Source organism: Lipomyces japonicus (genome assembly GCF_038497905.1).
Source record: "Lipomyces japonicus strain CBS 7319 unplaced genomic scaffold V1514scaffold_19, whole genome shotgun sequence".
NCBI classification, from domain to species: Eukaryota; Fungi; Ascomycota; class Lipomycetes; order Lipomycetales; family Lipomycetaceae; genus Lipomyces; species Lipomyces japonicus.
The window spans coordinates 95,001-115,720 of NW_027117831.1; the positions used below are offsets into that span (position 1 = coordinate 95,001).

General features: G+C 42.2%; 9 protein-coding genes across 9 annotated transcripts in view; 4 read left to right on the top strand and 5 right to left on the bottom strand.

The window, feature by feature from the left end:
• V1514DRAFT_330849 (Pep3/Vps18/deep orange family-domain-containing protein) overlaps positions 1–2,166 on the bottom strand; it is a 3,588-nt gene extending 1,422 nt beyond the window's left edge. The window contains exons 1-3 of the mRNA XM_066927576.1: positions 1,074–2,166; positions 513–1,014; positions 1–442 (exon numbers count right to left, since the gene is read on the bottom strand). The exon at positions 1–442 is cut by the window's left edge and continues 1,422 nt beyond it. Of these exons, the coding sequence (XP_066783379.1) occupies positions 1–442; positions 513–1,014; positions 1,074–2,026 (1,897 nt within the window). The 5' untranslated portion in view covers positions 2,027–2,166. The remainder of the gene's footprint in view (positions 443–512; positions 1,015–1,073) is intronic.
• Positions 2,167–2,773: 607 nt separating this feature from the next.
• Positions 2,774–4,375, bottom strand: V1514DRAFT_280633 (uncharacterized protein; the record flags this gene model as incomplete). The annotated part of the gene is made up of 2 exons (XM_066925043.1): positions 2,774–3,289; positions 3,323–4,375. 2 exons carry the CDS (start codon positions 4,373–4,375, stop codon positions 2,774–2,776), a joined length of 1,569 nt encoding a protein of 522 aa, XP_066783380.1.
• Positions 4,376–4,636: 261 nt separating this feature from the next.
• On the top strand, positions 4,637–6,240 carry V1514DRAFT_367704 (TLC domain-containing protein; the record flags this gene model as incomplete). The annotated part of the gene is made up of 2 exons (XM_066929879.1): positions 4,637–4,835; positions 4,929–6,240. The coding sequence occupies 2 exons, from the start codon at positions 4,637–4,639 to the stop codon at positions 6,143–6,145; spliced, it is 1,416 nt and encodes a 471-aa protein (XP_066783381.1). The 3' UTR covers positions 6,146–6,240.
• V1514DRAFT_306811 (Frag1/DRAM/Sfk1 family-domain-containing protein) lies at positions 6,187–9,921 on the bottom strand. Its single transcript, XM_066925683.1, has 9 exons — positions 9,724–9,921; positions 9,616–9,661; positions 9,464–9,551; positions 9,315–9,394; positions 9,109–9,225; positions 8,828–9,040; positions 8,632–8,758; positions 8,301–8,455; positions 6,187–8,224 (listed from the first exon to the last, which is right to left on the bottom strand). Exons 1-9 carry the CDS (start codon positions 9,763–9,765, stop codon positions 6,258–6,260), a joined length of 2,835 nt encoding a protein of 944 aa, XP_066783382.1. The 5' UTR covers positions 9,766–9,921; the 3' UTR covers positions 6,187–6,257.
• An 84-nt stretch (positions 9,922–10,005) lies between these two features.
• Positions 10,006–10,721, top strand: V1514DRAFT_330860 (cytidine deaminase-like protein). The gene is made up of 2 exons (XM_066927577.1): positions 10,006–10,169; positions 10,264–10,721. Exons 1-2 carry the CDS (start codon positions 10,040–10,042, stop codon positions 10,620–10,622), a joined length of 489 nt encoding a protein of 162 aa, XP_066783383.1. The 5' UTR covers positions 10,006–10,039; the 3' UTR covers positions 10,623–10,721.
• Positions 10,722–10,781: 60 nt separating this feature from the next.
• On the bottom strand, positions 10,782–11,967 carry V1514DRAFT_280492 (kinase-like domain-containing protein; the record flags this gene model as incomplete). The annotated part of the gene is made up of 3 exons (XM_066925037.1): positions 10,782–10,896; positions 10,976–11,110; positions 11,171–11,967. The coding sequence occupies 3 exons, from the start codon at positions 11,965–11,967 to the stop codon at positions 10,782–10,784; spliced, it is 1,047 nt and encodes a 348-aa protein (XP_066783384.1).
• A 2,108-nt stretch (positions 11,968–14,075) lies between these two features.
• Positions 14,076–16,304, bottom strand: V1514DRAFT_330863 (organic solute transporter Ostalpha-domain-containing protein). Its single transcript, XM_066927578.1, has 2 exons — positions 15,990–16,304; positions 14,076–15,934 (listed from the first exon to the last, which is right to left on the bottom strand). The coding sequence occupies exons 1-2, from the start codon at positions 16,025–16,027 to the stop codon at positions 14,335–14,337; spliced, it is 1,638 nt and encodes a 545-aa protein (XP_066783385.1). The 5' UTR covers positions 16,028–16,304; the 3' UTR covers positions 14,076–14,334.
• V1514DRAFT_330865 (ribonuclease P/MRP protein subunit) lies at positions 16,286–17,105 on the top strand. The gene is made up of 2 exons (XM_066927579.1): positions 16,286–16,726; positions 16,790–17,105. Exons 1-2 carry the CDS (start codon positions 16,417–16,419, stop codon positions 16,990–16,992), a joined length of 513 nt encoding a protein of 170 aa, XP_066783386.1. The 5' UTR covers positions 16,286–16,416; the 3' UTR covers positions 16,993–17,105.
• A 2,048-nt stretch (positions 17,106–19,153) lies between these two features.
• V1514DRAFT_319996 (uncharacterized protein) lies at positions 19,154–19,437 on the top strand (the record flags this gene model as incomplete). Its single annotated transcript, XM_066925978.1, has 2 exons — positions 19,154–19,244; positions 19,313–19,437. The coding sequence occupies 2 exons, from the start codon at positions 19,154–19,156 to the stop codon at positions 19,435–19,437; spliced, it is 216 nt and encodes a 71-aa protein (XP_066783387.1).
• Between the last annotated feature and the right edge of the window lie 1,283 nt (positions 19,438–20,720).

The window sequence follows — 20,720 nt, forward strand, 5'->3', positions numbered from 1 at the left end:
GGACAAAAGAGTAGTCGTTCACGGTGTTTGCGTAAAAAAGTAACTCGTCTTGCCGGCCGTGCGAAGAGATAATGTCGTACGTGGCTTTGCGATCCAGCTCATCATGATTAATCCGAATAAAATCTTGATATTCATCTTGCACGCGTTTGATTTCAAAAGACGCTCCCGAATCGCCGTTAACCTTGTTCGGTGATTGATTTTTACTAAACAACTCTTCCAAATCATTATCAAACTTTGTGCCATTCTTGCCATTCGTCTTTTCCTGCGATTGCGTTTGCGTTTGCGGTGTTGATGTTAATGAAGATGACGATGACGATGCTAATAGAGGTGGCTGGTACGATTTTTCAGACTCCCTCGTGGCCATTGAATCCTCAAGAGAGTTAAGTTTCTCCATAAATAATTCCACAATCCAGCTCGCAAGCATGGTTCTTTGCATAAAAGACTAACCAGGAATTAAATGGTCAGTAATTTTCTTCAACAAATTAAAAAAAAAAAAAAAAAAAAATACTTACGCTCTTTTTGTATCCACCCAACTTTACAATTAAATACCGCCGCAGGGCATCTAGCTTATTTGACTCCAAAAATGTTATCGCAACACTTTCAAACGGCTTGCTACTCTTTCCCAACACGTTGGCGGCTTCCAAAAATGAATTATTTTCCAACAAAAACTGCCCGTTCGCGACCGCCACAGCATCACGTTCCCTTGCAGTTTTAGCCAGCCTTAGTGCTTCATCAAACCGGCTTTGTTTTAAAAAAATCTTCCAAACATCCCGATCCTCAGCCATAACCGTGATTTCATAAATGTTTTCCACAGAATACGCCCAGTATGTCGAATTTTTGCTATCACATTTGATTCCAATGAATTTTTCATTGTGCGGCAGGCGTTCGTTAAAAACAACAGTATTGTCTAACAGGTTGACTGCCAAAACTTGGGTTTCGCGAAGAATCAGTACATGATATTTGGTTAGAACAATAGATTGAATCGGATAGTCTCCAACTGGAAGACTCGATTCACTTAGAAAAAAAAAAATTGTTAATAGTTTAGAAAAAATAGAATAGAAATTGGAACGTACGGATATATCTTTGAATCATTAAATATAATGCTTCCAAGTTCAGCGGTTCCTGGAGCAGTGTATAACTTGCCATGATAAATACCGGACTCCGTTAACCATGCAAACGTTTTATCATCAGCAGAGTAGTACTCATCATCATCATCTGGTGAAACCGAAATTGCGGACCGCAGTGCTGGCGAGTAATCAACGTGCACGGCAAAGTTTTCCTCATCTTCGAAAAACTTAGTAAACGTCGGACTGTAATCGCCTGGTGCGTGACGAATAATTTTGGCAACCCAATGCCACAGCCTGCCACCAGCGGACACGAGCACCCTGCGCAGGTCAGGCTTGCCAGGGATGAATCCAACATGAAGTCCCTCGATGGCAAACCCGCTAGGCACTTTCCACACGAGTCTAGAAAACCGCTCTTCCCGCCGGAAAAATTCCTCCGATGGCTCGATGTAGGTTTCAATTATCTTGCCCTCCGTGGTGCCGATTAATATTTCCTTTGTCGACGAGGCCGGCTCGGCAGGGTTCCATGCCACGCTGGCAATGACGCTGCCTTTCAACCTTGTCAAGTGCTTCACCTTGGGAGATCGTGAATTTAAATAAAAATTTTCAGCTGTGGATGTGGTCACCAGTAAATGCGAACCCGTAGGATCCAAAAAAATGTCCTTGACAGTGCCTGCGCCTGGAGACTTTAACTTGGGTAATTCCACATCGTCAATATCTTGAGGATTGTTAAGATCAATACGAAGAATTCTGCCGTTTCCGACAGCAAGGTACATGATGTTGTTTGACACTGCCATGGCTGCGATTGACGTGATTTGAAACTGCAACTGCACTCGTTCGATTGAGAATATGGGCAGGTCGTCTTCGTCGTCCGCAATTTCGTCTAGTACCAACGCGCCAGCTGGGATTGATGGCGGTCGAGAGCCGTTGGCACCATTGGTTTCGTAAATTGAATTGTCCATCTGACCGTTTACATGCGAACTTGGCGAATACTTGAATGGGAACTCCGGGGTTTTATGGGATAATCATTGAAGTTCGCGTTCATATAACTAAATTGTGGATAACAAATCACAAAGTCACACAAATCTGTGATTCATTCATATACATGTAAAATAACGAGTTATAGTTAGTTGACTATATAATTTTTAACAATTTATATAACATAAGCCACATACAAATATAAATTATAACTTAAAAACAATTATAATGAAAACATTCATGCTCACTTTTAAAACCTATGCCACACTTTTAATCTTTTCTGAAGGTAATGTATAAAACTCCTTCCACCTGCTCGCAACAAAATAAAAAAAAAATCCCAAACATAAACAAAAGAAAAATATAAACAAGAAAGTTAAAATTTTTTTTGAAACAATTGTCCGACCGTTTTTTTTTTCCAGATGAAACAAAAGTGAAGAAAGAAACGAAAACAAAAAAAAAAATATCGCATACCCGCTAGCACCACCTGTATCCCATTCCTTATTAAAACAAGAAAATATAATTCACGCCCAAAAAAAAAAAAAAAAAAAAAAAAAACAGACATAATATGTATGATATATACCGCGTATGATATATACCGCTTAACCAGCCAATCCGAAAAACGCGCATTAACAAAAACATTAATTAACAAACCGAGAAGCAAGTTCCCAAGAAGCACGCGCATTGAAAAAGAAAGAAAAACCGCAAAAAAAAAAAAGAAGCAGGTACTTTAATTAACCCCAAACAGATGCAGCCATGCCCAATCCTTTATTACCCCAAACTTTTGAAGACCATGCCATTGAATTTGTAGACGTAGTAGTAGTAGAAGATGTAGAAGGAGGATTAGTAGAGATGATGTTATGAACGTCGGCGTTGATGTCACCAATGGCAGATGGGTTTGACGCCGCAGATGAAGACCGCTCCGGAGGAGGAGGAACGTGAGAAAATGGGTCGGTCTCCCCACCAAGACTGAAAGGAGAGCCAATAGTGCGAGATGCAGTGATACCGGATGACAAAAAGTTCGAACCGGAGCCGACCGGACGAGTGCCAATGGGAGCCACGGCAGATGCGGTGTTGCTTCTAACCAGAGGAGCGCGAGGAGGAGAGTGTTCGGGCGTCGAAGCCGAAGTGCTAGACGACTGCTGAGCAGTAGTCGTCGTACTCGAGTCGAACAAGCTGAAATTTGCCGAGCGAGACGAAGGCGAAGACGTGCCATTCGAATTCGAGCGCGGCCTAGGCGAAGCAGAATCCTGGGCCCTTTGCTGAATAACTCTAGCACCAACATTGCCGGCAGCAATTGAAGTACCAGTAATAGTAGCAGCCTGGTGTTGATGATGTTGATGTTGCTGGTGCTGCTGGTGATGTTGAAGTTGATGATGCTGCTGGTGCTGCTGGTGCTGCTGGTGCTGCTGGTACTGGTGCTGCTGTTGTTGTTGCTGCTGCTGAGACTGCTGAAACGGATCAAATGAAAGACGTGGAGACAAGCCACGGTTTTCCGAAATAGAAGATGGAGTGGCACCGGACGAGCGAAGTAGAACCTGCTCCTCAACAGATACAACGCTGACAGGTGAGTCACTGCCAATGCCATACAGCGCACGATGCTGACGACTGATAAGGTCGCGGCGCTCGTCGTCAGACAGGGTAGAGGGAGACATGACCCGGTCCTTGGCAGGGCCAAATGACTGCGTGTCGTTCAGCAAGCCACCAGCCGAGGCCACGACAGGTGAAACCAGTGGCGGGAACGCTTTTCGAGACGTGTCGGGAGAAATGCTGCGATTGAACTGCTGTTCCTGATGATAATTGCGTAGCTCACGTTCGCGGGCGGCAGCCAGTCTGCGCTTCATTTGCAGAACCTGGTCAGCTTCAACCGCGGCGCGCGGTGGCTGCAGTGGCGGCGGCTGAACCTGCGGTGAAGGCTGGAAACGCTGAGCAGCGTAGTATCCACCTGCGGCAGCAACAGCAGCAGCAGCGCCGGCCATGGTGGACTGCGAACGTAAAATATCGCTGTCGGGACCGCCACCAGGGGACGCTATGGGGAACGGTGGTGGGGGCGGCGGCGGGCGCGCGACGGGTTGGGCCAGGCGGTGATCAATCGGAGTCGACGGCCCGTGGTGAGGCAATCCTGGTGAGAGCAGAGGCATGCCATCGCGACGCACGGGAAAAAACTTGCCAGACTTGACTAGATTGTCGACAGCACGCTCGACCTCGTCAAGCTGGGACGTGAACGCGCCTGAGTCGTCGACTGCGGTAAACGGACCGGAGGACGACGGTGTAGCTGAGCGAGCATCCCAAGAAACAGACGACGATTGTTGCCAAGCAGAGTCGTAATAGGACATGGCGAGGAGAAGAACGAGGAAGATGAGGAGGAAGAATTAAACAGGGTCGAGGACAGCGCAGGGCAAAGCAAAAAACAGCGAGAAGAGAGAGAGAAAAAAAAAAAGGCAAAGCAGAAAGTGCAAGCGCAAGGTACGAACCCCTGCGGGTTGAACGAAAACTTTTTTCTTCGGCACAACAGCCTTTGCGGTGTGACGGTTATGCGGTGCTGCGGCGCGGTCTCCAATTTCTGGATTTCGAGGTGCAGTGTTGATGCTGGGCCGATGCGGACGCAACCAACACCCCCCACAATGGCTACCCTCCGGCGACGCATGCGCAGCGACGAGCAGCTTGAGGCAGTGACAAGGTCTCGGTTGAGGCCTGGTGCTAGTGGCAGTAGGAAAGACCGCCGGGCTGAGAATGCTGGTGCTGGTGCTTCATGCTTCACGCCGGTCCTGGACCTGCTGGCCAGAAATCAGATCAGTACGTTCCTGGTGCCTGTGCACCCTTTTGCCTGTGGCTCATGTTCTAACCGTGCATTACTAACATTGTTTTTTTTTTTGTGTGTGTGTGTAGCTGGTCCTGTCGTATATTTCATTTCACTTGGCATCATATATTCCATTATACCCAAACTGCGGCCGCTTATTTCAAAGTTCGTGACATTGTCTCATGCAGTCAACGACGAAAGTTACGTCAAGGGGCCTGATGACTTGTACCTTGTTTTCACTGGTGTTGCTTTGTTCACGTTCGTCCGTGCATTCTCCATGAGGTACATATTCTTTCCGCTAGCTGGCGCCGCCGGCATTGCTTCCTCCAAGGCTCGAGTGCGGTTTGCAGAGCAGGCCTGGAATTGCACTTACTACCCTGCGTTTTGGTGCTTGGGCATGTATCTCATGTACACGTCGCCGTACTGGCTTAACACGGCCGAGCTCTGGATCGGTTATCCGCACCGTGAAATGCGGCCGCTGTTTAAATGGTACTACCTGTTCGAGATTGCGTTCTGGCTGCAGCAGATTTTTGTCATCAACGTTGAACAGCGCAGAAAGGACCATAGGCAAATGTTCACTCACCACATCGTCACGACCATCTTACTGGGCCTGTCCTACGATAATTGCTTTACCCGCGTCGGAAACGCTATTCTCTGCCTCATGGATATGGCTGACATTGCACTCTCAGCTGCAAAAGTTCTTAAATACCTTGGATTCCAGCGCCTGTGTGACATCATGTTTGGCATTTTCATCCTCACCTGGATTTACTCTCGGCATTATCTTTTTATCAAGCTTATCTTTTCTGTCATGTTTGATTGCTACAACCTGGTAGGCTACAAATGCTTTCTCGGTGCCGCTGTCGACGCTGTCGATGCAATTGGCTTGGAAAACCTGCCCGGTGACAACAATAAAAAGTCTGGCGTAATCCCTTTCCTTGCCGCTTCCAACATCTCATCATCTCTTACTGAAGAAGTCTGCTTCACCGAGTTTAAGCACTGGGCGTTCATTGTGCTTCTTTGGACCCTTCAAGTATTTGCTCTAATTTGGTTTTACATGATAATCAAGGTTGCTGTCAAGGTCGTTTCCGGTGGCGACGCTGAGGATTCCAGATCCGACTCTGAAGAAGGCGAAAACCAAGATGAAAAAGACCTACAAGAGAAATCATTACTACAAACACAATCACTTCCTCTTCCTCCTCCTCCACGGCCATCATCATTATCATTATCATCATCATCATCATCATTATCATCATCGGACGACGATGTCACTCTTGTTGATGATTCCAGTATAGACGAAAAAATATAGCAATGGAAAGAATTTAAAAAACTAAAAAAAAAATTAAATTGTAATTTTGTATCATCATCTTTAGATATATATATATATTCTACATTTAGACATTGTACTCTAAAAAGCAGACCTATGCAAAATATCGTGGTTCATCAAACACATGATATCTATGACCGCGCACGCCATCTCCTCTAAACAATGCTGGGAACCGATACTCTTTTGGAACTTCGTCCTCTTGAATCCTGTTATTACTCGACTCCGACTTGCCAACGATAAACTTGCCCAACTGAATTTCCGTGTCCGTGATTGTTGATCTCGATACCCGCGCATATCCCACCCGTCTGATGTTCTTGTACAAAATGTATTCGCACCATCTGTCCCAATCTGACGGATCAATATCTTTCATGCCCGTTTCTTCACTTACGTACGTGTTGTAATTCCCTTCCAATGGCTTCGTAACCAAGTACGAAAGCAAAATCAACGGGTTTGAACTTCCGGCCATGATCTTACTCACCGCAGCTGTTTGCAACCGCCTGTCCTCGACATCTTCTTCCTGTCCGGAATGGAACACGACCACGTCCAGTGGCGTTCCGTGCACGTCCAACGTGGCATGAATTGCAGGCGCGAGCTCGCCCACAGGCGATGGCAACAAATGATGAGTCGAATTTAAGATTGGGAATTTGGACAACAAGGCGGCACCCCACGTATGCTTGTTCGGTCCTGGACCGTAGTCAACGTAATATCCCAAATCCTCGGCAATCTCTTGCGTCACGTCACGGTTGCCCATGATGATGCGTTGCGTGTCAGATTCAAGAAGACCAATCACGTCAATCTCTAATTCGCCAATCACGTCGCGCATGCGACGCTCGCTTGCCCACATGTCATTGTCAAGTCCAAAATGGATCGTCCAAATTCCCGCGGTCACCAACTTTGTATCTTTATCATGATATGGCTTGGGCGCGTCCTTGTTCGTGCGGTCGAATCCAATCACGGCGGTTAACGCCGCCAAGCCGGTCAACGCCACAATCGTGACCGACCGCAGTTTAATAAAATTAATGCTGCTCTTCTTTTCATTGGACACGATCCGGACTTGCTTGCCACCATAAATGCCTAGTCCAAGAAACACGACCTGACTGCCAAGCACAATGTCAGTGCGCTCTCGCAATAATGGCCCGCCTGGCACAAACGCGTAGGCCACAATCCACACATGAGCAAGAACAAGTAAAATGTAAACCAAAAACGCAAGTCCAAACGTGCGTGCCGGCGGATGAATCGACGCGGCTTCAAATATGACCGGCACGATAGCAAGGAGGTACACGGTCAACAAAAGGCCGCCCACATATGCGGTCCAATCTTCAAACACGTAAAACACTACAGCGCTAGCCACGGCAAGCACGTATGCACGCCAACTACTGAAAAACTTTTTCTGCGTAACCCCCAAGTACGTTCCAACCAAGCCAGCAAAAATCGTAACCGCACCATATGGAACCGGTAACGGTCCTTTAAGTGGGTATCCACTCCAGGTCCAGTAAATTATCGTGCTCGAGTCAGAAAGTAGTGATTGCAAACTGAAAATCAAACCTCCAACTCCGGCAGCAGCCCAAACCGAACTTCCTTTGCCATGCACCGATTTATTGGCCTCGGCAGATCCGATTCCGGCCTGCGGACGGCTGACTAGCAATGCGGTCACAACTCCAAGTACGAGTGCTGGCAAGTTTAATCCGCCATTCTTGTCATGCATGATTGGCCATGCCGGATTATTTGCATAATATGCAAACTTGGACACGGTTGACAGAAGGAATCCGATCGAGAATGACGTGGCCCTGGAAACGCTCAAGAACGGACGAGCGGTCGAGTTCCAAATCTCGACTGACAGTGCAATCGTACCAAAAGCGACACCGACGGTTACGGTCAGTAGCCTGTCACTCGGTCCAGGAACAAGATATGCTGCAATTGAAGCCAATTGCCCTAATTGGGCAAGCTGGGGGAATCTGATAAACAGCTTGGCAATAAATGGAATACCCAAAAAAATTGGAGCAAGTGTTCCAACAAGGGTTGCTTCATATCCACTGATACCCATATACCACAATGGGAAGTCTGCCACGTTAGCATAAAAATTAATACCGGTCAAATCTTTTCTTGAATTTTCTTTTAAAACTAAAACCCAACTTACACCAAATAAGAAGTCCCAATGATGTCAACGACGTCCAAAATATGAACGAATTATAAATGCTAACAAGAAAACTTAAAAACCCGCTGACCGTAAATCCAGCAAGATTTCCTTCTCGGATGGATGCATGATTAGTAGACGATGAAGCTACAGACGATCTAAAAAAATTAATTAATATTAATGAAACTGAGAAGTAACAAGTGGATATGGAAAAAAAAACCCCCCAGATATATAATTATATTACATTAATGTACAACATGGGTTCGAGATTTAAAAAAAAAAAAAGAAAAGAAAAAAAAGAAATAATAATTACACATTTAACTGAGGTACATACCGAGCAGTAACGCCATTCAAGTCAAAAATCTTAATCTCAAATGCACTGAAATCAACTGCAGTGACAGAGTCAAACGCCAAATCAAAAAATATAAGCGACCATTCAAAAAATGAGTAAATTGTATAAGCTTGAAATTATGTTGTTAGCGCATTGTTTAATACAGAGTCATTGAGCAATCACGACGATTTGGACATACCTCCTGGAACATGCTGAACTTTATGCTGAATGAAAAAATACACGAGCGGTATTAACATTACAAAGAAGCTAATCCCAAAAAACTTTCGATATTGAAGTGATACTGGATTTTTGGTGAGCGTGATGGCGCCAATGGTCCAGGGCAACGTGAGAATGAGATATGCAATCATGAAGATGTCATGCCAATCATGGTCATCGGTTGACGTAATGTAGACTATTATCCCGCCCGATTAGCAAAATAGATAATCAAATATTGTAAATAAATAGAAATAACCGACATACCCCATCCGCCGCAGACAAAAGTGCGAAGCAAGCCAACAACAGCCAAAATCTTGGGGGGAAAAGCTCCCGGTTTGGCTGTAAGCAAATAAAACAAAAACACTAACGCAAATCTAGGTCCTATTTGTAAAAACAAAATTCAAGTATTAAATCCATTATTCTGCTTAAATTTGAGATTGTTTTTTTTAATTGGTTTATTCACAGCATACCGGCAGTCAAGGCAATAAAAATTTGGAAAACATTTCGTTCGGGGTAACGATCACCAATGGTGGCCGACACGGATGGAAACCTAATCAACATTTCAAATGTAAACTAAAAATTCACCAACATAAACAAGTTGTGCAGTGCTTTTGCTTACCATTCATCTGGATAGCCATAGTATTCATTCTTGACAATCTTGTGAAAATGGAATGTTATGCCCAAAAACAAGGCGCTAATAAACGCAGCTATATTCAATTCCCAAGGTCAGATAACTCAACATCGGCTCCGTAATCGTCTCATTTCACATACTTGCTGCAAATGCTGTGTGAGCGTATGATATCCATACTCCATTGACCTATAAACCAAGCCATTAATTAGCATGGGAAACAAAATGCTGATTGTATTTCATCAACCAACCGCAGCAATTACGGATCCAGGTTTGGTCCGTTTTTCTGACATATTGTCATGTAACGATTGAATAAAGTCCCAATTGACCGTTTGAGTCAAAAAAATAAAAGTTCTTGTCCGAATTGAATGTTATAAGGAGATTACCAGTTGTATTCTTATTTTAAGGGGAATTACCGAGGGAACTATATGCTCGAATAAATTGCCTAAAACTAAATCGGGTGACTTCAAAAGGACCTTGAGTTGCCACTTGTATATGGTTACCTAATATTTTGATTTATCGCATTCCAAAAGATTTCTTATTTGATGATGTGTATGTTTCTCTGTCATGAATGATCTCGCATACATGAGACTTGCACTCGAGCAAGCTAAAAAATGTGTTGCCACACCTACCGCATTCTGTGTCGGTGCGGTTATCGTTCTTCCAAAGGGTGCGCCGGGGAATACCAGCGGCGAAGGTAAATCAATCCAGCATTCGCATCTTGAAAAATCAAACACAATAGAAACGTGGCTTTTAGAATAAAATAGTTTAATAAAAAAAACCATTTATAGACCGTATTATATCTACCGGATATTCAAGAGAATTACCTGGTAACACTCATGCTGAGCAATGCGCGCTCGATAAGATCAGCAACAGTAGCTTCAATACATCACCAACATTGGCACCAAATTCTGCAGTCATTTACACAACTATGGAACCTTGCAGTGAGCGATTGAGTGGTAATTTACCTTGCGTTGACCGGATACTAAATTCCAATTTGTTTCACACCGTCAAGGTCGGCATAATCGAACCAGACACGTTTGTTGTGAAAAACGTGGGCAAAGCAAAATTGGAACAGCAAGGCGTCGGATATAGTCAAGTTTACGGACTGGAAAAGGAGTGTTTGGAAGTTGCAAGACAAGGTCATTAACTTTTTTTTTTCTCTTTTTTCTTTCTTCCTCCTATCTAAATGTACAATAAATTATGGAACCGGGCAGTTATCCAATATATACACTTCAATTTTGTGCCATATTCTTTGGCTTTCTGAATGCTGATACATGAATCAAATTGTTCGATTCATGAACTGAACTTATGGTTTTTCTGTAGTTTCCGTGACTTTTTCTTGCTCTTTATTTAGCTGTTTTTCCTTCTTTCGCCGTTGCTTGGATTCATATTCATGCCATTCACCAATCAAATCGCCCGACCTATTTGTTTGTTGTTAGATTCACATACATTAACCACTTCTTCTCCGCCTTCAGCATTTTTTTTTTAATTTGAACATACCAAGATGGTCGAACTGGCTCTGGTTTTTCTTCTGCAAAATATGGATCAGCCAATGCCTCCTCTGCAGATGGCCGTTTCTTTGGATCTAACGATAATAACTTCGACGCCAATTCAAGACCGCATGGTGACATGATTCTAAATTAAAAAAAAAAAGTAATTAGCATGACATTTAACTTGAGAAAAAGAAAAACTCACTTCTCGTATAATGATATAAACTTGCTCTCTTTCTCTTCCGTAGGCTTGACAAGTTCATACCATGGCAATTGATCAACATCACTGTAGATTTCCTTATTAGGAGTGCCCATTATATTGTAAATAGCTTCCAGCTGTTGCATCTCATCTTGACCCTGGAAAATAGCTCGTCTCGTATAGAATTCAACCATAAGACATCCAGCTCCCCATACGTCAACCCCTGGGCCGTACGCAGTGGCGCCTAAAAGCAATTCAGGCGGCCTGTACCACAGCGTAATCACTCTATTGGTATAATCAACATTAGACTTGTGCTTATTATAAAACCGAGCCAATCCAAAATCTGCAATCTTTAATTGACCATCGTTATTTAGCAAAATGTTGGAACCTTTAATATCCCGGTGAAGAATGCCTCGTTTATGAAGATAATTTAACCCGGAGAGTAATTGTTTAAACAGGTGCTTGACGTGAGCCTGCTCAAGAACAAAGTTGGGATGTGTTAGGATACCACTGAGATCGTGATCCATATAATCAAACACCATATACACGGACGATTTCTCGACCATCATTTCCAATAATGAAACAACATTTTCGTGCCGTACGGACTGCAAGAGCTTAATCTCTCGTAATGCAGTGATGGGGAACCCGTCTCTCTCGGATTCCATACGTATTCTCTTTAATGCAACCATTTCATTCGTGATTGCATTAACCGCTTTATAAACTTTGCCGTACGTTCCTTCACCAACTTGAGCTTTCCGTTCGTAAACTGAACCTGTCCGTTCCGCTTGCCGTTTCTTTGCCATTCGCGATGGTGTCGAATTACCCTTGTCTGCATTTAAATAATCCACTGAAACACCATCGGTCGGTTCACGCTTTTGTTTTAATGTTGCTCGCGACTGGCCGCGATTAATATTATTATCCTTATTATCGTTCTCAGATCTAACACTGGGAATTTTAAAAAATGTCTTTTTAAACCCACTCTTCGGTCCAGAAACTGCAATTTTCTTGTTATCCAGTTGTGATGATTGATTCAAAAAATTCCGTCTCCATTCTCTCGAATCCACTGCCGTACCATTATCATGTCTTCTGTCATCGGTAAATTGTCTCGCAGCACTTCCCTGAAGATTCCGGTTCATATCAGGTCCCACCGGTACTTCACTCGGAACCACGTCGAAACGAGTTCGCCTGCGTTTGGGGGCCGGCTCTGGTAAATGGACAATGCTTTTGCTACTACCACCGTCACCGCCAATGTTGTTATCTTGATGACTGAAGTTTGCCGAATCTGAGCGAGAATAATGACTTCTTGGATGATCTGGTGGCGCATGATGTAATGGAGGTAACTGCATAGCTTCTGGTGGCGGTGGATGATAGTCTTCATATACTGGTTCTGGAGGATAGTCATCAGCCCTCGCTGGATATGACAAAGGCAATGGTGGCACATATGTCGAACCGCCAGCTAATGGTCGCCTTTCACCATTTTCCGGTAAGCCGTACAGTGAAGATTCCTCCTGGCGATTTGACCGATGACCATCTGATCGTGCATGTCCGTTGCTATTCCGGTTGTCCCTGTTCGATCGTTCAAGGCTGCCAGGCCAATCGTCCGAATAGGTTGGTGGTTCAATAAACCTAGAACCAAAGTCATGCAGAGCTATAAATAGAGAATATGTCAGCTTGAACGGAATCAAGGAACAAATCGACTGGCGATCGAAAAAAAAAATTTTTCTTACAAAACTCACCATTTATTGGCGTTGAAGCTTCATACCGTGGCGCGACTGGTGCTTGAAGAGGTGGTGACCCAACACGACCACGATTCCTTGCTGTTTGTTGATTTCTGTCATTGTAATTATACTGCCGGGGCGCGTTAAACCTACTAAATTTTGAATCCTTGACCCTACTTGATGAACCAATTGGGATTGTATTGGGATTCGGTACATGGGCGGAATTGTATCTGTTACTATGAGAGTGTGGATGTAGTGGTGGTTGTAATGATGGTGGCGGGGCTCCATCTCCGTCATTGGCTCCTCTATGAGAAGACCAGTTTTCGCTCGGCGGTTTGTATCCAGTCGAGTTATACTCCCTTGACGAGTTGCCATACCGCGCGTGATATGTTCCACTGTCAATGTCTGTTCCCTCGACTGATGCATGATCGTAGTGCATGTTTTCATATCCCCGTTGATGCGGTTCTGGTTTGAAGGCAAGCCCGTCATTGCCGGCATCTGGTGGTTGCAAATTTCGACTTAACCCTCCATCATTCGCATGATGCCGTTGCCGAGATGGCGATCGCAAGTATAGCTGCCTATTTGAATCTCTTGGATGCCGAGGAGTATGATGGAGGTAGGAATGCTGATGTTGCTGGTGATTATTTCGATCTCCGCCACCGCCGCCATTACTACTGTTGTATCCGCCGCCTTGACTGTTTGCCTGTTGTTGTTGTTGCTGTTGTTGTTGCCGTCGTCGCTTATTAGCCGACGACATTATATGAAAATTAGATGTGAATTCTGAGCTCAGATAAATCTGGGAAAAGAGGGAAAATTGACTCCGTTAAATCTTGTTTTTTCGTGCGCTTTCGACGTGTTCTATGTTTTCAGCGATGAAAGTCATAGAACGGCACCATGCATAAATAACTTGCTAAATTATTATATTCCAATTCCAATGCAATAAATATATAAATGTGCGTATATATATATATATATATATATATTATATATATAGCCAACTTTTATTTTGAAGGTAAATCAATAGAATATTGTGGGGTGGATATGGTGGTCGTATTTTTTTTCTTGAGTTTAGCTTTAGTTAAATAAGTGGAAGTTTGAAATTGAATTCTGAACGCAAAAAGTATGTTGCTGGAAGACGATGCGCGCCCTCAAAAGAGCCACCCAATATGCATTTTGCTTTATCTTCTTCTATGCAAATGATCAGAAAAAAAATTCACCATTGATAAAAAGCAGCTAGAAAACATGACATATATATGATATAATCAAGAGTAAAATTAGTTTACACGAAAAAAAAAACCCACATCAATTTTAAAACCGTACATCAATCCATGATACGCCTACTCATCTATAAAATGCCCCCTTCATACAAAATAAAATCCAAATTAATCAAATAAAAATAAAAAGAATAAAAAAAAAATAGAAAAACTTAACGTCTCCAATTAAGTATGCACTTTATCGTATTGATGAAGAACCACCGGCGGAGAAGCCATTGTAATCACTCAACAAATTTGTGGACTGTGATTCCTCGTCGTCATCATTACTAAATTCAATCAAATCCGGCAAACTATGCCTGCGAGGCTCAACCATAAATTCTTGCACCGCGCGAGCTTGCTGGCTGCTCGGGTCGCTCACCGTGCTCGAACTGCTTGACGGTCGACCAAGCTCACCCGATCTGCGGATCCAAGAATATGGATTTGACGATGCATCAAAATTGTCCTGATTGAATTTTTTAATAAGCGGCGTGTACGTGAGCGATTCATTCACAGTAACCACAGGATAATTATAATCTCCAAATGGCATTGCTTTGGCCTGCTTGTACAAATTCTCAATGGATTCATCAAGTGCCCAGTCTTCGTCGATGTCACTACTACTGCTATTCTCTACAGGGATACGTGATACCGACGCGGAAGTAGTTGGAGAAGCATTTAACGGTAGTGTTGACGACGACACATTGTCAGGAAATCTAAAAAATCCGCGCACCAAACTACTCGACCGACGCGTGCTAGGCGGCGGCAGCCAGTATTTGGCCTCACCACCGCGCTGGTACCTAAGTCCTTCCCGCAACCTGGCCAGGCGAGCCGCACTTTGCGGGTGTTCGATCGCACCTGCCGAGTCAAACGCTCGATATTGATATGACTGGCCCTGAAACGTGTCCTTAAAATCTTCTGCCACATCAGCCATGCCGTATGCATCTCTGAACGCAAAACTTATCGGCATTCGTGCCGATCCGATGCTGTCGTCAACGTAATCCTTCCACGAAAAAGCATACCAATGACCAATAGCGAAAAACAATAGTTCGACACACATTAAACTGTTTTGAACCACCCGGGCAACGTTATTTGGCGTGTAGTATCCCACATCATGAATAAATCCTAAAAGCACGAGCAGTGACAAGATAAATCCTTGCCAAAATGCCGCGAACAGAATAAGCTTGATGCATAAAAATTTAGGTACCGGTCTAAACGGTTGTAATGGTTGATCAAGGCACACCCAAAATAATGCCAAACTGTAAAGAGCCAGCGAGACTGATGCGTTATAAATCAACCCCATCCACAAGTATCCTGAACTCCAAGAAATATAACCTTCCTTGTATATACCAACAGCTTTCATCAAAAAAGTCAAACCGGCCAAAACTGGCTTTAACCATGCATATTGTAATACACCACGTTTGATTGCTAAAAAAATATGCGGATCTGAAATATCGATTTTGGGAAGGCAATTCTTGAACGGAAACAAATGCGACCTTGGCGGCTTGCCGTACATTGTCACGATCACGCTACGTTCACCGCCCAAGAAATTTGTCAACAGCCACAAAAACTGGTATAACACAAATGCCTCATAAACATCTCTAAATGGTTCCAAAAACATGGACAGCCTATGAGATACTAAATTTAACCAACATGTCAGAGCGTAAAGTGGGATCAGGGTCTGGATTCTAACCACAAATCTTTGCAACAGTGGTTTCCGATAATTTTTAAAATGCAAAAAAATAGAGACACAAGACGTGATCGAGGCTGCACATGCAAACGCTCCTGTGATGCCTAACAAAGACCTATTTCAAATAAGTTAGAACTAGAAACCGCTGATAATCACGTTCTCTTACATACGTGGGTAAACGCCCCGACAGCTCCGCCGTGTCAGACATGGCCTTTGAAATGCTAATTTCTTTTAAAAAACTTCAAACACCTGTGAATTGGAAACCTCCGGGAGGCCTTGTTCAAAATAATTGTTCAGATCAAATCAATGTTTCATAACCCTTGAGGACTCTGCTAGAAAAAAAAAAAGATTCAAGCAAAAATAAAAAACAAAAAAAAATCAAATATCAAAGTAAATTCTCTCCCAAGACCTTGTAGACTCTGGTAATGCTGACCTGCAAAAAAATTGATTTATTACTGACAATCAACAGATACAAAGCGTTCAGGAGATAAAATGCTTGATGACGCTGCGCGAAACGCGCGTTCACAAAATAAAGTCTTTACTTCTTCTACAAAATAGACAGCAACCTAAATTTTATGTCTCCGCAGAATTAAAATAATGGTTCGATTTAAATCACGATATATTCTTTTCAAGGTTCAATATCCACATCTAAACGATAGTGACACGGTCAAAGCCGCTTTGGACAAAAAAACAACACCGATTTCGTTGTCTGATTTGAATTTTTATCCCGGCGGATCGCTAGCCAATCTTAAACGCAAACAGGCCAATGAATCAGAAATAACGATGATTATGAACCGTCCGGGGCCGGTAGAAGTGACAAGTAATTCAGTTAATGCTGCCATGCGGGATTCAATCAATCGAAATTTTGGTGATCTCGGTGCTGGATTAGTCCGTGCCAGTGTTAGTCGTGAGTCAACAATAATTCACATTTGTCGTCTTTTATATATGTTTACTAATTTTTTTTTTTTAGTTAAATATTTTTCACAAGCGACATCAACCGGCATCGTCCGTGTTTCACGGGATCATTATCGAATAGTTTGGGCCGCGTTAACTCTTCTTAACGAGATTGGCAATAACAAGGTCGTCGTCTCGGTCATTCACGTGTCCGGCACAATCAAGAAATGCGAGAACGCATTGATTGCAAACACGAAGCAAAAAATTTTGATCAATTGAGTTGGCATGTCGATCAGGTTTAATTGTTTATTTGGGGAGTTTATAGTGGCGTTTGGTTACAGTGTATTATAAAATTTAAATTTTGGGTTTCTCAAATATATTTTATTTAAGAATGAATTCTATTAGAATGGGTATCTGTTCATTAGTTTCTATCATCGTATTTCATTACAAGTTGAATGCTGTGCGTACATCCAAAGGGACCATGTTATGCCTTTCGCGAACTCAATGAAAAGTTTGCATACACTATACAATTGTGCGTAGAGTTGGGTGAAAGCTCAATTTAAATGAAAATTTTGATATTTCTCTCGATTGAATACCTAACCTAAAATGTGTTTCTGCAATCCTTTTGAAGTTTGTAATTTAATAGATAACTATTAGGTTTGTATTAAGCCACTTTTGATGAAGTTATAAAGACATGTAGTTTACACCTGTATAGGAACCGCTACAGAGCAGAGTAAGAGAGCAAGGTCTTACAGTCTGTTTGCAATGTGGTTCAATTTTAAATTAACATAACTATTGTACCTGAACAATTTTGTCTTGCAAAATATACCTCTTTCCCGACCGTATTAGGTAGGAATAATGTGATTTCTGTGCCATTTCGAACCAGTGCCAATCAATCATTTTTGAAAATATTGCATTGCTCTACTCAGTTATCAAGTATGATGACCATGGTTAAGCCAAATGTACGACTCTGTTTGTTGATACCAACATAAGGGCTGTGCCTCTTTGTTAATTCTAATTTGATCGCCAACGGCAAGCAGAAATGCACATGTTGAGAAAGAAAAAAAAAAAAAAGAATTTGGCCCTGCCGCGAACTTGCTCTTCCTCGATTGTATTCGTCGTATATGAATCTAATGAATTGCTACCTATCATCGAATGTCATTTTTAATCATGACCGTCTTGACATTATTAGATGGCCGAGAATGGTGGCACTTTGATTTTTGTTTTACCAACGGTCGTGTTGATGACAATTGCACAATTTAGATATTTACAACGATCATGATTTTGAATTAACTGATATTGTTTCGTGCTTGTCATTGGCCTGCTCAACATGTTCATCGAATCCACGTGCCGAAGAAGACGTCGGGTTATAAAGTGTTTTGTCAACCTTAGCGATTGTTACGTTGATCTCAAGCTTTTGATACCACTTTATAAATAAACTGGGTTTATATAAAAAATCTAATAATTTTGCAACGATTTAGTATTGAAAATTCTGGTGACAAGGATATAGTTGTAATAATATATAAAATAGTTAAGAGAAAGAAGAGACTTTAGCGTATAGTTTCGGGATCGGGGTATCAGTCAGTCATCATCTGCGGTTATCATTTGCTGTTCAAAACCTGCACCAAGCATAGCATGGGCATCAAATAGAAGTCCAAAAAAGAGCCAAGTATATCTCTAACAAATTCAATGTTCGTCAGTGCATCAACTTACAAAGGAAGCAGAGTGTTGTCTTATTCCTCAAAATCTTCATCATTTGATGCAAAAACAATTTCAGATGGCATCAACACATCATCAATTGCTTCTTCAATAGATAGCTCAGGTATGTCTGTAGTATTTGGCCAATTTGGATAAACCCCGACCTCTATACTAAATTGCTAAACTTCCTGTTCGTGATAAATTTAATGAAGTCATTGTTCAAACTTCATAACCACTATAAAAATAACTATTTGAAAATACGCAAACACAATTATCATAATGCAATGAAATCAAAATTCAGCATTGTAAAGGTTCAGAAAATATATGAGCAGGTATGATAACCGACGCCATAGTTTTACCGTATTGATTTACCACAAAAAGTCACCCAGATTTTCTCGTGCATTGAATTGAAACTGGCAATTCATCCAAAGCCAAATCCAGACAAGTTAAAAAGCATTACCGCCCAGCTCGTTTTCCGTTTAGAAAAAATTAAGAGACCAAGATTTATATAAAATAGGATAACATAATCTCACTACTTGTTACAATGGTTAGTCAGTTGAGGTATGCATAAAAAATATTCACCTTTTTTTTTTTAAGGGGTTTCCAGAACATTTGATTCCGAGTGAAGACAACACGAACATGAATACGGTGCATGTTCAACGACACACGAGTAATGGAAGAAAGTTTTGACTGATGTGTTTATAGATTGGGAGAAAATAAGTATCAAGATAAGCATTATCGAATGTCGGTCGCCTTATTACGCACTCGGGAGCGGTATCGCACGCGGAACCTGATTACCGGTGCGATCATGTTCACGTTTGTTGGAGCTGTTTGTACGATATAATAAATTTCAAAAAAATTATATTTTATATTGTTCACTAACAATTTTTTTTTTACTTAGACACTTATGCGGCCACAGCTACCGGTGCAGATGACATGAGCGACGTACCATTACCACCGATTTCAGATGCCGCGTTGGCCAAATTGCAACAGGAACGAGATACGATTAAGGACTCAGCAAAATGATTCAATATGATTGATGGGAAAGAAGAGAAAGCAAACTGTACATACAAGTAAAGAAGCGGCGGGGGGGGGGGAAATATATATATATCAAGGAGTTTGATTTCAAGGACTTTTTTTTTTATTCTTAATACAATGCAAGACATTTAGAAGATTTTGTATAATTTAGTTTGCAACAAATGTGTATAAAATGTCATTTGAATCGGCTTTACGACACGTGAAGCAGAAAACGTTTTGCAAATATAATTTTTAATGTCAAATTAGAAACAAAGTGAGTTTCCAACCGAGTACAGGCTCTCACCCGGACGACGACGCCATATGATAAGGATTGAGACCTTGCAACAACCGATGAATGACCTACTTATTATTTGCCTACCATAAAATGGCATCGCGATTATGTATTTCTAATGTAGCAGTACAATATCTGTCAGAAACTTACTACCATGCCGAGACAACATCAATGCGGTGTAAGTCGTCGAATATTAATGAGAAATATGGTGTAGGGCTTATCGGTGTGGTTTGCTTGCGTAAGAGCTGCCATTCGGTAACTAATGTAGCGGTAACATCTGTCGAAGAGACCCATGAGTTCTGGTATTTGAGCAATTTTTCCCATTTAATGAGGTATTCATGTTGTGCTTGAGTTCATATTCGAATGCACGGGTATGTAGCAGGAAAAGTCTCGGTCGGGTCCCGCTTACTGAGGGTGCAGATAAGTTTGTCGTGCGTTAGCAACCCACAATGAGGAGTTTTTGTGGAAGAATGAAATGCCAACTAACATTTCATAATGCTGTGACTTCGTAATAGAAAGACTCTGTGAATTCACGGTTCCCAATTTGGAATGTAGTGTTTTATTTTGGGCATTGGGTGATGCAGTCGCGACTGGCCAGGGAGAAGGACAAGGAAGTGGAATACTCGTAAATCCAATCTCCAAGCAGAGTTTCATAATAATCACAGATGTGTCATCCGTCGTATCATTTGCAATATTGTCGTTACACTTAAGTGGTATGGGTCGAAACCTCCACTGCCTTTCAATTCATTTCAGAGGAGTCCTGAATAATATACTACAGTATATCCCCCACGAAAAGCGAAAATATTTGTGATTCAAAGTGATCCTGGCAGATTTTTTTTTTTAACGATATACTATTACTACGTCACATAAAAATGCCAACTAACTCCATAAAGGACAGTACCAGTACGCTTGGTAGTTAAGCTTTTTTGAAAAAGCAAAAAAAACGGTTCCTGTTAATTAACGGTTGCCTATTACGACATAAAAAGCGAAAGAATACAAA

What these genes read in the sequence shown, in the direction of transcription:
- V1514DRAFT_306811 (XM_066925683.1), bottom strand. Translation starts at nt 9,765, where the DNA reads ATGTCAGAAAAACGGACCAAACCTGGATCCGTAATTGCTGCG. An exon ending in CTGGATCCGTAATTGCTGCG is followed by an intron (nt 9,662 to 9,723) that starts GTTGGTTGATGA and finishes CTTGGTTTATAG; the next exon opens with GTCAATGGAGTATGGATATC. An exon ending in TATGGCTATCCAGATGAATG is followed by an intron (nt 9,395 to 9,463) that starts GTAAGCAAAAGC and finishes AATGTTGATTAG; the next exon opens with GTTTCCATCCGTGTCGGCCA.
- V1514DRAFT_330860 (XM_066927577.1), top strand. Translation starts at nt 10,040, where the DNA reads ATGAATGATCTCGCATACATGAGACTTGCACTCGAGCAAGCTAAAAAA. An exon ending in GGGGAATACCAGCGGCGAAG is followed by an intron (nt 10,170 to 10,263) that starts GTAAATCAATCC and finishes AACCATTTATAG; the next exon opens with ACCGTATTATATCTACCGGA.
- V1514DRAFT_330863 (XM_066927578.1), bottom strand. Translation starts at nt 16,027, where the DNA reads ATGTCTGACACGGCGGAGCTGTCGGGGCGTTTACCCAC. An exon ending in CTGTCGGGGCGTTTACCCAC is followed by an intron (nt 15,935 to 15,989) that starts GTATGTAAGAGA and finishes TATTTGAAATAG; the next exon opens with GTCTTTGTTAGGCATCACAG.
- V1514DRAFT_330865 (XM_066927579.1), top strand. Translation starts at nt 16,417, where the DNA reads ATGGTTCGATTTAAATCACGATATATTCTTTTCAAGGTTCAATATCCA. An exon ending in AGTCCGTGCCAGTGTTAGTC is followed by an intron (nt 16,727 to 16,789) that starts GTGAGTCAACAA and finishes TTTTTTTTTTAG; the next exon opens with TTAAATATTTTTCACAAGCG.